The sequence below is a fragment of the Dermochelys coriacea genome, chromosome 16, assembly GCF_009764565.3.
Source record: "Dermochelys coriacea isolate rDerCor1 chromosome 16, rDerCor1.pri.v4, whole genome shotgun sequence".
NCBI classification, from domain to species: Eukaryota; Metazoa; Chordata; order Testudines; family Dermochelyidae; genus Dermochelys; species Dermochelys coriacea.
The window spans coordinates 15,591,273-15,611,105 of NC_050083.1; the positions used below are offsets into that span (position 1 = coordinate 15,591,273).

Below are 19,833 nucleotides of genomic sequence, written 5' to 3' on the forward strand. Positions count from 1 at the left end.
CTGGTCACCCAAATTTGAAGGGAAAGTTTATTTTCTTTTATCAGTGTTTACAGTGCCCAAGCTCAGAAGGAAGTTTCATTATTTGCCACTTTGACCTGACCGCCAACTTCTGTTCAGATCACATGGAGGGTTCCAGCCTCTGTTCAGGTTTAGAGTAGCAGCCGTGTTAGTCTGTATTTGCAAAAAGAAAAGGAGTACTTGTGGCACCTTAGAGACTAACAAATTTATTTGAGCATAAGCTTTCGTGAGCTACAGCTCACTTCATCGGATGCATTCGGTGGAAAATACAGTGGGGAGATTTATATACACACACACAGAGAACATGAAACAATGGGTTTTATCATACACACTGTAAGGAGAGTGATCACTTAAGATGAGCCATCACCAGCAGAAGGGGGGGAAGGAGGAAAACCTTTCATGGTGACAAGCAAGGTGGGCCATTTCCAGCAGTTGACAAGAACGTCTGACGAACAGTGGTGGGTGGGGTGGGGGGAGAAATAACATGGGGAAATAGTTTTACTTTGTGTAATGACTCATCCACTCCCAGTCTCTATTCAAGCCTAAGTTAATTGTATCCAGTTTGCAAATTCCAATTCAGCAGTCTCTCGCTGGAGTCTGTTTTTGAAGTTTTTTTGTTGAAGGATAGCCACTCTCAGGTCTGTAATCGAGTGACCAGAGAGACTGAAGTGTTCTCCAACTGGTTTTTGAATGTTATAATTCTTGACGTCTGATGTGTGTCCATTTATTCTTTTATGTAGAGACTGTCCAGTTTGACCAATGTACATGGCAGAGGGGCATTGCTGGCACATGATGGCATATATCACATTGGTAGATGCGCAGGTGAACAAGCCTCTGATAGTGTGGCTGATGTGATTATGCCCTATGATGGTGTCCCCTGAATAGATATGTGGACGGAGTTGGCAACGGGCTTTGTTGCAAGGATAGGTTCCTGGGTTAGTGGTTCTGTTGTGTGGTGTGTGGTTGCTGGTGAGTATTTGCTTCAGGTTGGGGGGCTGTCTGTAAGCAAGGACTGGCCTGTCTCCCAAGATCTGTGAGAGTGATGGGTCATCCTTCAGGATAGATTGTAGATCCTTGATGATGCGTTGGAGAGGTTTTAGTTGGGGGCTGAAGGTGATGGCTAGTGGCATTCTGTTATTTTCTTGGTTGGGCCTGTCCTGTAGTAGGTGACTTCTGGGTACTCTTCTGGCTCTGTCAATCTGTTTCTTCACTTCAGCAGGTGGGTATTTTAGTTGTAGGAATGCATGATAGAGATCTTGTAGGTGTTTGTCTCTGTCGGAGTGGTTGGAGCAAATGCAGTTATATCGTAGAGCTTGGCTGTAGACAATGGATCGTGTGGTGTGATCTGGATGAAAGCTAGAGGCATGTAGGTAGGAATAGTGGTCAGGTTTCCGATATAGGGTGGTGTTTATGTGACCATCGCTTATTAGCACCGTAGTGTCCAGGAAGTGGATCTCTTGTGTGGACTGGTCCAGGCTGAGGTTGATGGTGGGATGGAAATTGTTGAAATCATGGTGGAATTCCTCAAGGGCTTCTTTTCCATGGGTCCAGATGATGAAGATGTCATCAATGTAGCGCAAGTAGAGTAGGGGCATTAGGGGACGAGAGCTGAGGAAGCGTTGTTCTAAGTCAGCTATAAAAATGTTGGCATACTGTGGGGCAATGCGGATACCCATCGCAGTGCCGCTGATTTGAAGGTATACATTGTCCCCAAATGTGAAATAGTTATGGGTGAGGACAAAGTCACTAAGTTCAGTTTTAGGAAATGACACCTGCATTGTATTCATTTTCCTATGCAAACCATGTTTCTATGGGTCATCACTACCTTCAACTCCTCCACATACTGTTCCAAGGTTGAGGGCTGTATGACGAAAAGAGAAACTACAGCACATCTTTCAGCCTTCATTGATAGGGCTTCAACTCTTCTTTTGAAGTCTTTTGCTTTCCTCTGGGCATTTTAAAGAGGCCACTAAAAGCAGTGAGGCTACAACAGGGAGAAAAAAGCACTAAAAATACTCCAAAAGAGCCAAAATTCATTCACATAGTGCAAATGGTGAGAGACATGGACATCTTAGAGCTACTCATGTACACATGCCCCCAGTATCAAGGTTATTTTTCTACAAAAGGGTGTGGTGAAATTTTTTTGCTAATAATTTTTCGTTTATAACTTCCACATAAGCAGCTTGTGAGAATTCAACAGATGAAATTTCAGCTTTGTTGGTTAACTAGATACATAAATCCCTTGATGTGTTTCTGTTTAGCAACTGGACGAGAGTAATGCTTAGAATCAGGTTTCCAATGCTTATGAATTCAAAATTAATTTTCCATTAATATTTTCCCATATTTCCTGGAAATGTTCCTGGACTCATTTGCTAGAGCTCTTGTAAAAAGTGCATAAGATAGTCAAGAATGTAACCAAAGCAGATTTGTTTAAAAATTTAAGTGACTATTAAATTGTCTTTCAGCATTTGCCCAGCTCTAATACAGATCTTTAAATTCTGTAGGCTACACAGATGATTCACAGTTGCTGCAGTAAACACTAGAGGCATTGTGCACTAGTGTGCTAGATTCTGGGATCAGTTAAGTAGCAAGTGATAAGAAAAACAAGTTGTTTACCTAGCATCAGATGTTCAGGTTCTTTGTTCACCAAAGAACTGTTCAATACTCCTGATAGGATCATAATTGGCTTTTGAGGACAAGAGAATATTTGGCCCTTTTTCTCTTCTAAGTGAATCCTGGTCTCCCCATAGATTCTGTACTGGTATAGCTGTGTCTGTTAGGGGTTGATTCTTCTGAAATAGTTATGCTGGTATAATGGTGTCTTATGCAGGTACTGCTTATTCCTCTTCCCTAACAGGAATCAGCAATTCAAGTATAACATTTATAGCAGTGTAATTGTGTCCAAACTAGGAGGGGTTGCACTACTTTAATTATATTAGTGTTGTTAAGGTGGCCTTATGCTCAATAAAGGTGTAATGAAGACCTTGCCCTTCTTTATATTCACCAACAGTACAGCATGGGCAGCAGTAGTCAGTTGTCCTAGCTTTCTTAGACAATCCACCTAAAAAACTCCAACTATGACCTACAGGGACTGCCATTAGAGTCTTGTCTTCACAACATGATCTAACACAATAGGCTTTTTCAGCGCAGACAAGCCTTAAGAGTGAAATGGTAGATAAATATCCATGACTTTAGCTTCTGGGCAGCATGTAACAACCGTGTCAGAGGAAGATTGCTGTCCAGAAAGGACATTCCTGTAGCCTCCTTCTGATTTGGAAGTCTCCAAAAGGACAACAGATTTTTAAGGAGCTTTCTTCCTTCTTCCTCCCTGGGCTGGGCGTTGAGGAATTATTTTGGCAACAGAATTAACATTTGCTTGCTGAAAATAAAAAAGAAGCTTGCCTTCTGCACAAGGAAAAAATTGTGCAATGACAAGTCTTCTGCCTTAACCAACAACCCCCTGAATTTTAGAGCAATGTGAACTTTTTCATAAACTCTACTCATTACTGGGTTCTCTCCCACATTTCTAACTACAACAGACCCCCATTATAAATTACCCTATTAGCTTAAAAATTACATTATATAAAAAAGTGTGGGTATCCCACAGACAATGTCCTGAGGATGGGATATATAATAAAATGTCATTTACATTCCTGTAAAGACGCCTTCAATTTCTTCTCTCCCTTTATTTTTACAGTACAAAAGTAGCAATTGGCTGCTGCTGCGCTTTACAGATGATAAAAAGCCAAGTGATAAAACAATCTGGTTGTTACAAAGGAACAAACCAAATGATCTCATCCAGAGTTCATTGCTCTCTTCTTCTTAACAAGCATCAAAACTGGAAATCTTCTTTGTTTTGATCATCCAGCTTTAAAAAGGAAGGAAAAAATACAGATTCTAATAGCTTCATGAAAAATTCTCACTTCTATGGAAACGGATTATCTTATGTCCCAAACAGATCTAGACTCCCTAAAAAAAAAAGGGAGGGGGGATGGGACAACTCAGACTAGTTTCATCTCCAGGATGTCACTCACAAAGCAGTGGACTGTAACCCTATGCCACTGAAATGCCTACATGCAGAACAGAATGTTTTCAGGATGCAACTCCCTCTCTCCCAAAACAGCAACAAAAGCAACAAACCACTCAGTTTCTCCATTTCCTTGTGGAGAATCATCTCTTCTGAAGGACACCAGGTGAATGCTGAAGAGAGAAATCCCTGCCTAGCAATAACACATTAGCGATAGACATAGGGAATTCAAGAGTTCCACAAGTAATGCTACACTCAAATCTGGATCATGGAAACAGTTGCCATACCTTAGCCAGGGGAGGAGTCCGGAAAATGACTTGCAGTGCTAAACTCACTGATGAAACCAGCATTTAGAGAAGGCTTTGAGGTTAATGTCACCCCCCTGCATGTATCTGAACTAAATCCATAGCATGAATCCATAATAAGGTCACACAGGTAGAGGTGCAGACAGCAATGAGAGCATTTAAGGTTTGCACTTTACTTACCACTGATAAGCCAGCTAATAAATCAAACAACTGAGCTGTCTGACTGAGAACCTAAATTATAGATGTACACAGCCATATCTCCCTTCTCTGATTCCCTAACCTGAGCTATCCCCTACTTTTGTACAGGTATAACTATGTCAGTTAGGGCAGCAGTTCTCAACAAGGGATCTGAGGCCCCCTGGGGGGCCACGAGCAGGTTTCAGGGGGTCCGCCAAAATAAACCAGGGAGCAGGGCTGGCAATAAAGTCGTTGGGGCCCAAGGAAGAAAGCTGAAGCCCGAGCCCTGCTGCATAGAGCTGAAGCCAAAGCCCAAGCAACTCAGCTTTACGAGGTCCCCTGTGGGGTGGGGCTGCGGGCAATTGCCCTGCTTGCTACCCCCTGACACCAGGCCTGGTTTTCAATCATTTGGATATGTAGAAAAACAGCTGTTGTTTTTATAGCACGTGGGGGAGGGGGGGCTCTCAAAGACAAAGGCTGAGAATCCCTCAGTTAGGGGTTACCAAAATAGGTATACTGGTACAATCTAGTGTGGACACAGTTATCTTGGTACAGGAATAAGCTATACCAGCATAACTACAGGTTTCAGAGTAGCAGCCGTGTTAGTCTGTATTCGCAAAAAGAAAAGGAGTACTTGTTGCACCTTAGAGACTAACAAATTTATTTGAGCATAAGCTTTCGTGAGCCGAGCTGTAGCTCATGAAAGCTTATGCTCAAATAAATTTGTTAGTCTCTAAGGTGCCACAAGTACTCCTTTTCTTTTTACCAGTATAACTGCATCCACACTAGGGGGGGGCTGTATATTCAGGCTGGACAAAATTCAATTTTTTAAATATAATTGATGGCTATTATCAATTTTATTTTAAAGCATTTTCCAATTTTTATCTATTTAAATTTTCACAGTTGCGCAAAATTATTCCCCCCCCCCACCCCAGTTTTTAATTGATTTTTACAGTTGTGGGAAATTAGGGAGTCAGATAATTATTATTTAATGACGGTAGATATTGCGACTCAAAAAGTTAAAGCCTTAGAACCGTTAAAACACAAACCATCAACATCATGTGCCAAATTATACTAAGTAAATATCCTTCAATCAAAGTCTAATTGAGTTCTCAAGCAGGAGTCTTCTTATTTCACCTATCTGTAAATCTCAATCATCAATGGCCATTTTTTTTCATTGGTTTGCATGTGTCTATGGTGAAATCGACATTTACTGATACAAATCTAATCTTTTCCAGCCTAACTATACTGGTATACAGTGCTACAACTTGTATGTGTAGACAAACCCTAAGTACTTATGCGCTCGGTTACTTCAGGATTCTCCTATTCTTCCATACTGCTACTGTTTATATCTTTTTAAAATTTATGAAGTTGGCAGGCTAGATAGACTGGAGCCAGCAGCAGAGCCATGACCATGGTTTGAAATTAACATCTTCCCCTCTACCCCATATTCTTCAGTAATTCCACAAACCAGCACATGTGCTATCACAATCCATTGCCATTAAAGGGACCAAGGTCTCAGACAGTGAACTGCAGTATTATTACTAAACTCAGAGATGTGAGGGTTTCCATTCAGACATAATTACCTTGGTTTTTAACCTGCATTTTTACCTTTAAGTGCGGCTGTAAAAACTGCACTTTGGGTTTGCAGAATCACTACGCCTATTGCATATAATATCTGACCAGTTTACTTTTTCCCACCACCATTCTTGAAAACTCACCTCAGGGTCTGATAGTTAAACTGAGCTCCTTCTATCTTGCATATCATCACCAGCACCATCAACTGAAGCTCTTCAAGCAAAACTGATCCCAAACACACATGTGGAACCCCACCAAATCATGTGGGGGGAAAAACATTTTAATTTGCTTATTGAAAAAATCTGATATGGAAATTCATGAGTTACTCAGTGCCATTTTTACAGTCATTTTGGGGGGGCTGTATAGTATTTTAAGTGACAATGAGATGGAGAAGAAAAAAAGAAAAAGGATTCAATTAAGCCCCTGGGGGCCCAGACTTTTTGATCTTTGTACAGCACCTAGCACAATGGGGTCCTGGCCCATGACTAGGTCTCTTAGGCACTATGGTAATACAGATAATAAATAATAATAAAAAATTCAATAGGATTTCTGCACACTTAATTTCCATAAAGTGTGTTCAATGCTCAAAGTTGATCCTACTTGAAGACAACCATCCCTTCTGCCATCCTGGAGCTCCAATGAATGGATGCCACCAAAACACTGGTGTCTGATTAAAGTATGTGGGCAGGGGAGATACGTGATACAAGGCACTGTTTGGGGCGCTAAAGGATGACATTTCTATTATGTGTGCTTCAGCTGCTCTGGATGTAGGTGTTATTGGTAAAGTTTGTCAGAAAATGTGGTCTCAGTCAAAAACTAAGTAATTTTCATCACAATCTGTATTTGATACTCCTGAGCACTATAAAAGCAGCTGAATTCACTTTTTCTCATACAGGTGTAATTTAATGGGCTCTTGCTCCTAAACTTGTTTGAAATCAAACACCACTGTTACATATTTTTAAAGGTTGTTAAAGTCTTCAAAATAGAAGCTCTAAATTTGAGCCTCACATTGCTCTTTAACAATCCCTATGGCTGATTTTGAAATACTGCTAGCAGGCTCTATGGCAGGTCCCATCCAGTTCTGCAGAACTGGAACTTGTAAACTTGAACGGGGATCTCATAAGAGTAGAGATCTCTCAGACATGTCTGCCAATGCACTGTCCAAATCAAACAATCCTGATCTATTATAATACACAGGTATCACATGTGAAATATGCTTGGACGGGGTGAGTTGTATTACACTCCTGCTCTGTGCATCTTCTTTGCTAAATACAGTTTTATGACAATGACCATTGCTTTGGGGCTGGTAGCTTTTTTGGAACAGAGCAACAAGAACAGCCAAAGATACTCTTACTCTTCAGCGCCCCCCAGCCCCCAATGTTTCAGTAAGAGTGATTCAGAGTTTCTCTAAACCAGGTGAAATCATGAGATCTGGCTTCCCCAGCTTTAGCTTTTGATGTTTCATTGCTTGATATTTTAATTGGCATTAGTGGGGCATAAACCCTTCTGATAGCCTAGGTCCTATTTAAAAACCAACAAAAAATCTTGCTAGTAAAGAAAATTGAAAAACGCCATACAAGGGTAACAGCTATACAAGAAAACCAAGAGAACTAAAAGGGTTTGGTTAGAAAATTAAAGTTGGTTGCCATGGCTTGATGGCTTAATCAGTCGATCAATACTGTTCGCAGGGCAGGCACGGAAAGTGCTGCGAGTTGTGATGAAAAATGTATGAGGGGACAAGGGAGACCTGGGAGTAGAAAATTAAAAACTCAGCCTGTTACATTTGCCCAATATCGGCAGAAAAATTAAAGTGGTTTGGGTGTGTGCATGCTGAGAGGGAAGAGGAGAGATGGCTGCAATATGTACTGAATATCTGCTATGGGGTCCCTTTATGAGAGAAGCTCTCACATAATAAATTCACTTTCTTAGAGAAAAGATGTATTTTGTAACCTTTAAAATTGACAAGCTACACAGTAATAGGAGGGGGGTTTGCACATTAGACAGAAGGGTAATCTTTTCACATCAGGCATCCTATCGAAGGCTGAAGAGCCGTGTGCTCTGACCTAGGGTAAAGTGATATTGAGGCAACAGGCATCATGGGGCAGTGTGTTTCCTTTGCAATATCAGGTTAGACTAATGTATCAGTGTAGTCTGAATGCTGGAACAATACCGCTTCATAACTCACAACCTGTCTTACCTTCTGATCCACCAAAGAAAGCCAGTGCAGCATAGCATAGGTAATTTCCACGTCTCTCTCACTTCCATTGCTGAATTTGACTACCACCCCATTCTAAAATGCAATTTGCCTTTCTGAAATAAAGTACCATGAAATATGCAATTCTGACTTCTCTCCAACACTAAATATAGGGAAAATCGCCAACCATTCCTTAGGAGACATGTTCATTATCATTTGCCTTAAATAATTTGAACTGTTTTGTGAAGAACGCTCAGATTGTGATGAAATGAAAAGTTACCCAAACTGCAAAAAAGCCATATCTTGCTGCCCATCCAAGACTAAATAAGGAGAACAACATTCATTGCCTAAGGAATAAGGTTGGTAGGTGTAACAGTGAAAGCTTTCCACCATAAGAATGTAGTTTTGTTTAGAGTTGATCTGAGGCTTTAATTCCTCAAAATTCAAAACCCTAAACTAGTTTCTCCTTGGTTTAGGGGATGCATGACCCAGTGATTAACAGCAGGTGAACAAAGAACAAACCGAAGTTTTAGGGGCAAATTTTGAGATAAGATTCAGTGAAGTCTAAACTATTGTAATTTTTTCAGTCCATCAGTTCATAAATTGGACCAATTTAGACACAGTTATATTCCAATCTCCCTTAATGCAAATATTACAACCCTTACACTTCACCTCTGGAACTGGCTTTGTATTTCTATTTCTTTCTCCTGAGCCTTATCAACAAGACACGATTTGCCAGGTACTATGCTAGACCTTTATGTATGGGAGAACATTCCCATCTACCTGGGGCTTTTTGATGGAATTATGCAAATTGAATTTGCATTACATGTCCATAAGCAAGACAATTCTTCTTCTGTTCAGGTACCTACACTGAAATTTTCTGACTCGGTACCAGGATAGCCAATTACAAGCTTAAAATTTCAAACTCAATTAACATACAGACTGGCTGAAGCAGTTTTCTGCAACTAATTATTTGTAAGTTCTAATATGTTATTTCACAGGTGATTTTCCTGTGAACTTTGGGGTTGCTTTCTACACCATTATCCAAGTATAAACAAAATGGAATAGACAAAATAGAAAATGGAATGGAAGCCTCCAAAGCCTACTGAAAAATGCTGTCAACCATATCATGACCTTTGTGGGGAGAGGGGTTTGTTTTGTTTTTTAAAAAGAAAAAGCTGACAGCATAAGAAAATTAAGCCCTCTAAATTATTCACAGGCCAGGTGTAGTGATGGCAAGACCACTTACCATACTACAATATTCACTCTCATCTGGGATGCACACATCGTTCTGTCCAGTATGATCTCTGGACCCAGAATGCTAGATGGATCAAATAGTAGCAAGTGAGAAGGAGTATGTGTAATGAGACCAGTTTTCACCAAGCAAGTCAACTGTACCTGCATTGACAATTTGGCAATCTTTTGTTTGGGGTCACTTGTAGAGTTTTAAAAAATTAAAAGGCAAGGTAAAATATATAAAATTTCACTCCTATTCATCAACATTATCAATCAAATGTATATTCACACCTTGCAACCTTAAAAGGAATAGCAGGATCACACACGAGTATCTTCTTTGAAGCCTCTTTCTCCTCTCTCTCTAAGCTGGGCTGGCCTAAAAAAGTTCCAGATATAGAATCATACCTGGAATTCTTAAATTCTGAACAAAGTCCCTGTTTTTGCATTAACACTGAAACATGAATGTTGCAATGGTTAGTCCTTCACATTAGCAACAGGATGCAAGAATGTTTCACTCAGTACCATAACTATATACAGTGACAGCTAGAGCAAGTTGCAACCTCTCCATTTTTCAGTTTCTGTACCTATTTAAATAATAGCATCTTGCACAGCTGGACTGTAGACTTAATCCAATGATATAGTAGAGTGCTTTAAGCTCTTTGCATAAAATGGACTATGTGCAATACCTTACTGAACATGGCCACAAAGAGGAGGTAACTTTACTAAAAAGTCTTCTCTAAAAACAAAGTCCTCAGAAAGAAACTTCTCACTTTTCAGCAAGATGCACTCTCCACACAACTAAAGGGGCTACAAAAATGAGTTTGTAGCATTAGGATTCAACATCAAATCTGCTGAAAAATAAACAATTAAGAGAGCGACAGCCTGTCTCTAGCCCTCCCCCTACTGGCTTCATTAGGTTTGTTAAGGTAATAAAGTGCACTAAACAGAAGCATAGGCAAATGACTGATAGGGACAGATACAATCTATGATCACCCAGAAAAGTATGAGAGGCTATCTACACTCAATCAGCATTTATTTGCAACTACCCCACCTTGAGTCATTAGTGAAGACTGAACCAGAGACTTTCAGTTCAGGCTTATTACTAATGCTATTAGCTGGTAGTAGTAGAACTCTTATGTTCTTTGTGGACTAGCCACTATCAGTGGACGTTACACTTAGCTAGAGTGTTATAGGGAAAAAAAACCACAAATTTTAATCATCACAGTGATGAATAAGTATGTGTCTGCACTACAGAAGCTGTGCTTAAAGCCTAAATTTATTTTACAACTTTCAATACTAAAACAGGGCAAACGAATTAGACACTCTGTGACTGCTCACCACATACTTTCTAACTGCTCAATACACACAGATTTTGCTAACATTTTTCATTACAATTTTAGTAAAGGGAAACATCTGTTTCCTCTCTCAAAAAGTATAATCCATCTTCCAAGATGCCACATGCCTTTGAAATTTCATGTTTATCAACACTCTGCTCTCTTCCAGAATAAGAGCAACACAGAGAACCATCCTTGCAAAAAAAAAAAAAAAAAAAAAAAAATCCAATAGCATTTTTTTAAAAATTATTCCAGTTTTTAAAAAGTCAAAAACTGTGAAACACACACAAAATGAACCTAAAATGTGTTTAAGGGTAACAAAGTAAATGACACATACTCTTTGAATACAAAGTTATTTATAGTTCACAAAAATAAGCTCTCCTCCATTGTGAATTTTGTAGCAAAATGTACATTGTACATGGATATTCTCATTAAAATACCAGTTATTCATGACAATGACTACAACTGACGGATCCCAGAGAATGACTTCAGCACAAATACTCCAGTATGGCCATGTATGATCTACCTATAATAGTAGCTTTTCCCTACCTTTTCCCTTGAGCATTAATTGAAGTAAAAATAAAATAAATAAATAAGCCTCATTTGTATCTTGGACAGAGACTTCTTTTTTAATGGTCAAATGCATAGTGCTGCTTTACTACTCAATAAAAAAACTTCAATAAAGGAGGAAATGTGTATATTAATGTCCAGAAAGGGAATCAACTAATGAACCATCAGCATTCTTCAGAGCTCATCTGAAGACCTGTTCTGTCGGTAAGTCCCATTCACTTTCCTTCTTCCAAGACCAGTGACTGGGTTGTGTTACTACTGCCTGCAAGTGTCATGAAAAGCCTCAAGTGTTCGGAAATCTCTCCATGTGGGTGGAAGGCCATCCTGCAAAAACTTTCCACAGCGCTGGCATGGAGCCTGGAACAGCTTTATGTAACTTCTTAACCAGGTCTAAAAAGAAAAGCATAGAGAGAAATTAAACAAACTAGATATGGATGCTCCCCAATGTTATCATTCCAGTCACACAAAATTATACTGAGGATCGAGAACGTACCTTGGTTTGGGCCCAGAAAGACAGAGTGATTTTATAGAAATGGAAGCATGCAGAAAATCACAAGGTCACAAGACAGCTGATTTTCCATTTTGCTGGAGTCCCTACTCTCTCTCATTAAGCAACTTTGTAAACAGAAATTCATGCTGCGAGAAGAAGGTATTTGTAGCTAAAGGGTCTCCATGGACAACCAATGCTCCTCATATTCCAACTGACATAGGATTATACTTGATCATTCTCTGATACTTGTGCCCTGGTAAATTGGATATTGGTTTCTTTCTTTCTGTTATTCCTCTACCATGCCTCTGCTACAGTCACAGTGCAGAAACCTGAACTCTTAATAGATGCAGACACAGTATATGACTTTCACATCAGGTTAACTAATTTTCTTTCTAATGTGGTTTGAAGATAGTATTTTTATGACCAATAAGTACTCTAAAATCTTATATTTGATGACACTTCTACAAAAGAAAAAATGTTGTCAAGTGATAAACAACAAATAACAGCTTAAAACATTCCCAAGTAAAGGTTTTGTCTCTTAACTGGATTGTCATACATAAGAATGAGCATTACATAACTCAATTCCAAACTCAAGGAGATATGCAACTAAAAAAATCAAGACAAGCAGATTCACACTGTGAAGGATGCACATGAATCTTGTAATTTAAATTCCTACTGAATTACATCAATAAGAGAAAATTGTTCTCTGAAGAAGAGGTCAAGTGAATTTATTGAAACAAATCCTTCCATCCTCATCAGAGCCTTCTCTATAGCAGCAGAATGGCAGTCAATAACTTTCCACAAAAAGAGCTAGATCATCTCCGGGTTTATCAGTAACTAGGGACATGGGCAACAGAATACTATAGGTAAACTGCTGCTATTTACTTCAGCTCTGTTGGACTTAGCCTGCACCACAGAAAATCAAATTTTCTGAACTATAATATAGAGATAAGTAAATGAAGTTAAGTTGTACACCTAAACACCTTTTGAAAGAAAAATAATGTTCTTCAATCCTGTTGGAAAATTAAGACTACACTACATCCTGTCAAATGGACTGAACACCTGACATGTAAAAGGACCGACACATTGATACTCGTGATGAGCTTGTGTTTTTGCTTTGTTAAAGTTTTCAGTAGTGTTTTATCAAATCAATATGACAGGTCCACAGCACACGCAAATGTGCTACCAGTTCTCGAAATATTAATTTTCAGGTACATGCTGCAACATGGATTGGACCAGTAAGGCCTACTTCTGCCACTTTATAGCTGAAGACTCTTATTGTAAGATGCGCCCTAATAGAAAAGTGCTTTACACAAGTATTTTAGCTTAGTGGCTATTTTATAAATTAAATAAATAAATAAATAAATGCAACAGGTAAAGGAGTTCAACTGTTTTGAAATCAGACTTCTAACAACTGGAGCAATTTACAACTTTCCACACGTGAATATTTAAGTTTTCTCCAGGAATGGTGGAGACTGATGGTAGACAAAGCAAACTGGATCCCGATTTTAAAAAACACCCATGTCTCTCACTTGTTCTGGACAATTATAAAAAAGTTGAAATAAATTTTATGAGCAGTGGAAAAGTGTTTCTTCGACAGTAAGTGGGGTAGATTGAGCCCTAGCTGTTTTCCACTGCCAAAAACTGTATCCTGTCAGAAGGAGTACTGAATAAGGAACCACTGTTCTTACTCACTAGACAGCAGTACAGTTTATTCAGAAATCTGTTTTTACAAACAAAATTATAAATATATTCAAAGTTCATATATGCTGAATTGAAATCTGTATATTGAGACAGATTGTTTTAAATAAATTAGGTAATTCTTAATAAATAGTACTACTTAATAATTAAGATAATTCTTTCTGGTAAAACTGTGGGATAGGTTTGTGTGTGTGTGTGCGTGCATGCGCGAGTGCGCACTTTTCCCCTCTTGATTCTGAGAGCCAGTCTGTGCCAGCCGTGGCAAGAATTATGCCAGAGGTGCGTGGCCCCTGAGGAACCAGGTATGAGCTGAAGACTGATGTAGCAAAGTGGAGTGCCAGCCAACGCCCTACCAACTTGTCCTCTCCCATCTCTCAACGTGCACTCCATGCCAGAAGGTGCGGTTGGTAAAAGACATGGCTCTGCTGGTTTTATGCCAGTTAGGGGTTCTCCTCAAAAGGGAATTCTCGGCTGGCCAACGACAGCCAGAACTCAGCTCTTTTACATTGCTTGAGTCCAAAGGGGAAAGATCATAACTGAGAATCTGGCCTCATTTGCATGTTAGTTTCAGAGCTGACCCCAGACCTGCTTCACAGATAAGATTCAGCAAGCAAACATCGAGAGCTATAATAAGTTATACAGTTGCATATACAGGAATCTTCCAATACCATCCATCCCAGTGTACTGAGAACGGCACTATTTAATTTAAAGAGTAGTAATTACAAATAACATTGGTTACCTTCTTCAGTTGTGAGATCTGAGGGAATTTAGTAAATAATTATTTTTAACCACTTTCAATATGGGAAATTACTCTGTGTAACAAACTGCCTGGTATCAATCACTCTCACCAGGCTGAAGTCCATCTGGAAGAATTTCTTTTAAAATAAGCTTACCATGAAGGATCTGACCACCACATCTGGCATCTGGGGCAGCTGGTAATGCAATAAAGCAGTGGTTGCATGATCTGTCACCTGTGCCACAGACAGAAGGGAAAGGCCTCCTTATTAATTCATTATTTCAGACAAAGATGTGTTACTTTAAATGGAAATAGCATAACAACTCAAAGGGAACATGTGAAGAAAGAATTACATGACAACCAAGATATTCAGATAGCAACACAAAGATGTTTGTGTGGCTCTCTCAAACACAGTCCCATTCTTTAGTTCTCTACACAAGAGAATTCATTGAGACACAAATGTAATTAGTGTTTTCATACACAAATACTAAAAACTAAAAGCACCTTTACAATGCAACACCATGGTAATAGCTAATAATATAGGGAGGAAGCATGGTTTAAGTCATTAAAGAAGAGGGCTGGAAGCCAGGAGAAATAGGTTCTATTCCTAATTCTGCTAATGACTCACTGAATGACACTGGGCAAGTCACTTAATTTTTCTATGCCTCAATTTACTGACCCACCTTTGTAAAGCTGTCAAATATAAATGGAAGGGTAACCACCTTTCTGTATACAGTGCTATAAAATCCCTCCTGGCCAGAGGCAAAACCCTTTCACCTGTAAAGGGTTAAGCAGCTAAGAACCTCGCTGGCACCTGACCAAAATGATCAAGGAGGGGACAAGATACTTTCAAAGCTGGAGGTGGAGGGGAGGGCAAAGGGTTCTGTCTATCTGTGTGATGCTTTTGCCGGGGACAGATGAGAAATGCAAGCCTTCCAACTCCTGTTAAGTTAGTAAGTAATCTAGCTAGAAAATGCATTAGATTTTTTTTTTGTTTAATGGCTGGTAAAATAAGACGTGCTGAATGGAATATATATTCCTGTATTTGTGGTTTTTTTTATAACTTAACGTTTTGCCTAGAGGGATTCTCTATGTTTTGAATCTGATTACCCTGTAAGGTATTTACCATCCTGATTTTACAGAGGTGATTCTTTTACCTTTTCTTTAATTTTCTTTAATTAAAATTCTTCTTTTAAGAACCTGATTGATTTTTCATTGTTCTTAAGATCCAAGGGTTTGGGTCTGTGTTCACCTGTACCAATTGGTGAAGATTATTATCAAGCCTTCCCCAGGAAAGAGGGTGTAGGGCTTGGGGGGTTATTTTGGGGGAAGACATCTCCAAGTGGTCTCTTTCCCTGTTCTTTGTTTAACATGCTTAGTGGTGGCGGCATACTGTTCAAGGACAAGGCAAAGTTTGTACCTTGGGGAAGTTTTTGTACCTTGGGGAAGGTGGTAAGAATAAGCTTAGGGGGTCTTTCATGCAGGTCCCCACATCTGTACCCTAGAGTTCAGAGCGGGGAAGGAACCTTGACAAAGGCACTTTGAGATCCTTAGCTGGAAAGCACTACAGAGGTTTTCTATACAACTTATTATGAATGGCAGAAACCTGGAAAAAATAACAGTGTAATATTCAAAAAAAGAGCTACATCAAGGAATTTGCTTCACTTGTATTTTAGCCTTCTACAGTGAAGAGTAGCAGCATAATACCCTCTTGGCTGAGGCTCTACAAAGGAAACCCCGTGTAGCACTACAGAATCATTAACAAGCTGAACCACTAGCAAGCAGCTTCAGAGGAAAATCTTAAGTGTTCTCTTCTTTATAGGCCTACATTTCCTTTTTGCCACTTTTCCTAAGTTTTATGTTCCCTTAAGTCATGTTGATTTACTCTATGGAGGAAAAGATCTACAGGGATGAAGCTGAGAATTCACTAATCTTATTCATACACAATTTTCCCTTTTCTGGATGAGGGAAATTATTTTCAAGTTTCAATTCCAATACCAAATTTAAGTTGTCTAGGTAGACAATCTTTTGGGAAAAGGAGTGGAAAACCTCTTAAAAGTCAAGCTATTTTATACTAATTTTAAAAAAATGTTTCCACTCTTCCCCACAAAGATTTCATATTTGACAGGATTATTTAGCTGTATAGTACCACATTTTCATGGAAAAATGGATACCCTCTTCTAACAGGAAAGGAAAGAAAACGTAATTCTTCAAGTCCCACTTAAGGTTGTTTACATCAAACGGATACAGATTTAGCACTCTTCTTGGTCTCCTCTGTAACCAAGAATCCACAAATATGTTCATGGTCTTACTAACTTACATGGGGAGAAGGTTTCTGATAGTAGGGGGCTTTTTAATCTACCAGACAAAGTCATGACAAGAGCCATTGGCTGGAAGTTGAAGCCAGACATATTCAGACTGAAAATAAGATGCCAATTTTTGTTTGACAGTGATGGTACTTAACCATCGGGACAAATTTACCATGGCTGTGGTAGACACTCCATCACTGAAGCTTTTACATCAAGACTGAGGGGCTTTCTAAAACATATGCTGTAGCTAAACTACCACATATGGGCTTGATGCAGGAATTATTGGTGGAATTCTCCTGCTTATCTTATACAAGAAGTCAAATTGATCCCTTCTGACCTTAAAAATCTATCACTATGATCTTATGATGCTTACTAGCATCACCCTGGATACAAGAATATCAAATTATATCATTGTCCAGTGGTTAGTTGTGTTCTTGTAGTTTTTTCAAGAAAGAGACAAGCTCCTCTCTAATTCACACAGTGCGGTTGGTTGCCTCAAACTTCCTATACTGTTAGTTGGACCAATGTAGCCTATTTTTCATCAAGCCCAGTTTTAAAGTATATTTAACTTAAACTAATACCATGAAAAATACTAATTTATTTGGGCCAGATTCTGCCATCAATTATTCATGCAGACTAATACCTTATTCTGAAAATAGCACCACTGATTAAAATGATACTACTTATAGAGTAAATTGCTGCTGACTGTGAATAAGATTATCAGACTCCAGCCCTTAGATTGTAAAGTCTTTAGGGCAGGGACTAGATTTTCCCATGAGTGTACTGTGCAGAACACAATGAGGCCCTGACCCTAGCTGGGTTTTTTGGGAGCTACCACAATATAATGATAATTAGCAATAAAATAGTTAATTATTAATGACAAAGAATAATAATTTACAGCTTCCTAACTTAAACCAGTCAGTCATTTCTTTAATTAAACCTCATGGATTATGTTAACCTCTTCACACTTCAAATCCTATGAGCTATTAGATTTTTTTTTTTTAAATAGCATTTAGATTTATAGGACAGTACCAGACTTTAAAAAAAACAGGCAGTTCTAAAGATATTTATGAATAACAGTTCCCATTCTGATGATATTTCTACCTCTAACGAACAGTGTTTTCCCCCCGAAAAACAAAGTTGTTTTCTCTCAGCATTGAAGATGTGGAGCAATATTGCCATTAACAAATTCAAATTCACCGGCTACATTGGCATAGCTAGACATATGCTGTTTCTATTGTGATGTAAAGCTAATGAGATTCCACAGGGAGATAAAAGCCATCCCAGCACGGCTGGAACACTAATAATGTTTTCTGAACAAAAAGGAGGCGATTCATACCATGAGCAAGTGCTGAAAAAGAAAAAAAAATGCTTCTAAAAAGATCAAAGTGGGTGTCAAACTTTGGGAAGAGGAGGGGAGGAATAACACCCCACAAAAGTAGCAACAAACGTAGTGATGCTGAACAGAGCAAAGAGAAGAGATGCAAAAATGTCAAACTGTCCAGTGGGCGGGGGGGGGGGGAGACCAAACAAAACCCAACAAAACAGAGATGAAAACACAAAGCACAAACTGTCCAAGATTAAAAAAAAATTAAAAAAGGAAGATAACAGATCAATGCAGAAGGTTTTACTAATGGAAATATCATTTCACGCCAAAGCAAAGAAAATAGCACATGCTCCAGCTCATTTTCGGGATATTTTTTCCTCCATGCAAGTTGGAGTTGCAAGAGAATTTATTTTGTGTGTTGAACATTTTGTATGTACAGGACTTGTTTTATTAACTTCTCTTTTATAGTTATCTCTTCTCTAAACTATCAACATTTCTGTTCCCCTCACCTGTCCCCTTTTTTCCAGATTAGGTTGTCCTCTAGTACACAAACTGATTAGACAACTACTACTCTGAGTTGCAGAAAAAACTCTTCCAAGAGATTTTACAAAAAAGCGTCAATTGCCACAATTCACCTTCTGGAAAATACCTGTGAATTTTTCCAAAAAAAATGAAAGATACATTATTGAAGTTAAAGACAAGTTTTGCTAAATGAAGTATTTATCATTTAACCGGACACATTCACATTTTACAGCAGAGTCTCAAAGCAAAAAAGGACTCCAGTTGCAATACAAATTGACTGGTAGAGACATGCTCTTGGGTCCTGTCTTCTGAATGAACTTACATTTCGACTGGACTGAATGAGGAGATTTTGGTTTATCAAAATACAGTTGTGTTTAAATTTGAATAGAAGCACTTTCCCTCTTGTTAGTAGTTATTTAGATTGATCTCTGGCACCAAACTTTACATTTTTTTGTTAATTTCTGTTCCAAACTGCTTATAAATGTACACAGCTTGAATGTACATCTTTCTTCCAGTATAGAGAGATGCCTGCATTCTGAGTTCAAATCACAGATCACCAGGCTTCTGTTGGATCAAACCTAATCTTTAACATGACTTTATGGGAATGAAATTTTCAATACTTTTTATCTAAGAGTAACAATTAGGTCCCTGCCAGTGAGTAGAGTTGTCTGGGTATTTGCTCACTCTGAGAAACTACATGCTGAGCCCAGATGGCTGCTCAGCAGTAGAGTGAAAAGGCAGGTACTCCTTAGTTCCTTATCGCATCTGACAGCTCAGCTTGTTTGCTTGGTAACGTTGTAAATCGCTCACGAGATCAACACACAGTGATAGCAACAAACAAAAGCCTTGCTGTTTGTCTGAACCAACCCATCCTCAGCCTTTCTCCAAAATTTCTTATCCACTCAACGGTACTACAAAAGGCATTAGTATATTATTATTCCTGGAGGTTTCACTTTTCAGAAGGGGATAAAATATCAGAATTTCCAGTGTTGCAGATTAATTTATGGGTGGGTAAGGGTAAATAAGTGCTTCCACAAATTGTGACAAAAAACACAAAGGTAGGGGTGTTACTTTGCACTATTATGAAGGGGACCTATTAAATAGTCTGGTTTCTTACTACTGAGGCTGACAGGGGCTTAAAGAACTAATAACATAGAGTATAGGAATTGCTATACTGGATTATACCAGTTGTTCCTCCTTTGTAGTATCCTGTCTCAGAGTGGCCTGTAACAGAGGTTTCAAAGGTACATGTAAAATCCCTGTAGTGGACATAATTTTTTAACCTAGAGGTTGGCTTATGACCTGAAAC

The 19,833-nt window shown here is 38.9% G+C and overlaps 1 protein-coding gene across 2 annotated transcripts in view; it reads right to left on the minus strand.

Moving 5' to 3' along the window:
- Positions 1-10,793: 10,793 nt before the first annotated feature.
- MED27 (mediator complex subunit 27) overlaps positions 10,794-19,833 on the minus strand; it is a 184,254-nt gene continuing 175,214 nt past the window's right edge. For both annotated transcript variants that reach the window (XM_038374524.2, XM_038374525.2), the window contains 2 exons: positions 14,524-14,601; positions 10,794-11,829 (listed from right to left, as the gene is read on the minus strand). In XM_038374524.2, coding sequence (XP_038230452.1) covers positions 11,695-11,829; positions 14,524-14,601 — 213 coding nt within the window. In that variant the 3' untranslated portion in view covers positions 10,794-11,694. The remainder of the gene's footprint in view (positions 11,830-14,523; positions 14,602-19,833) is intronic.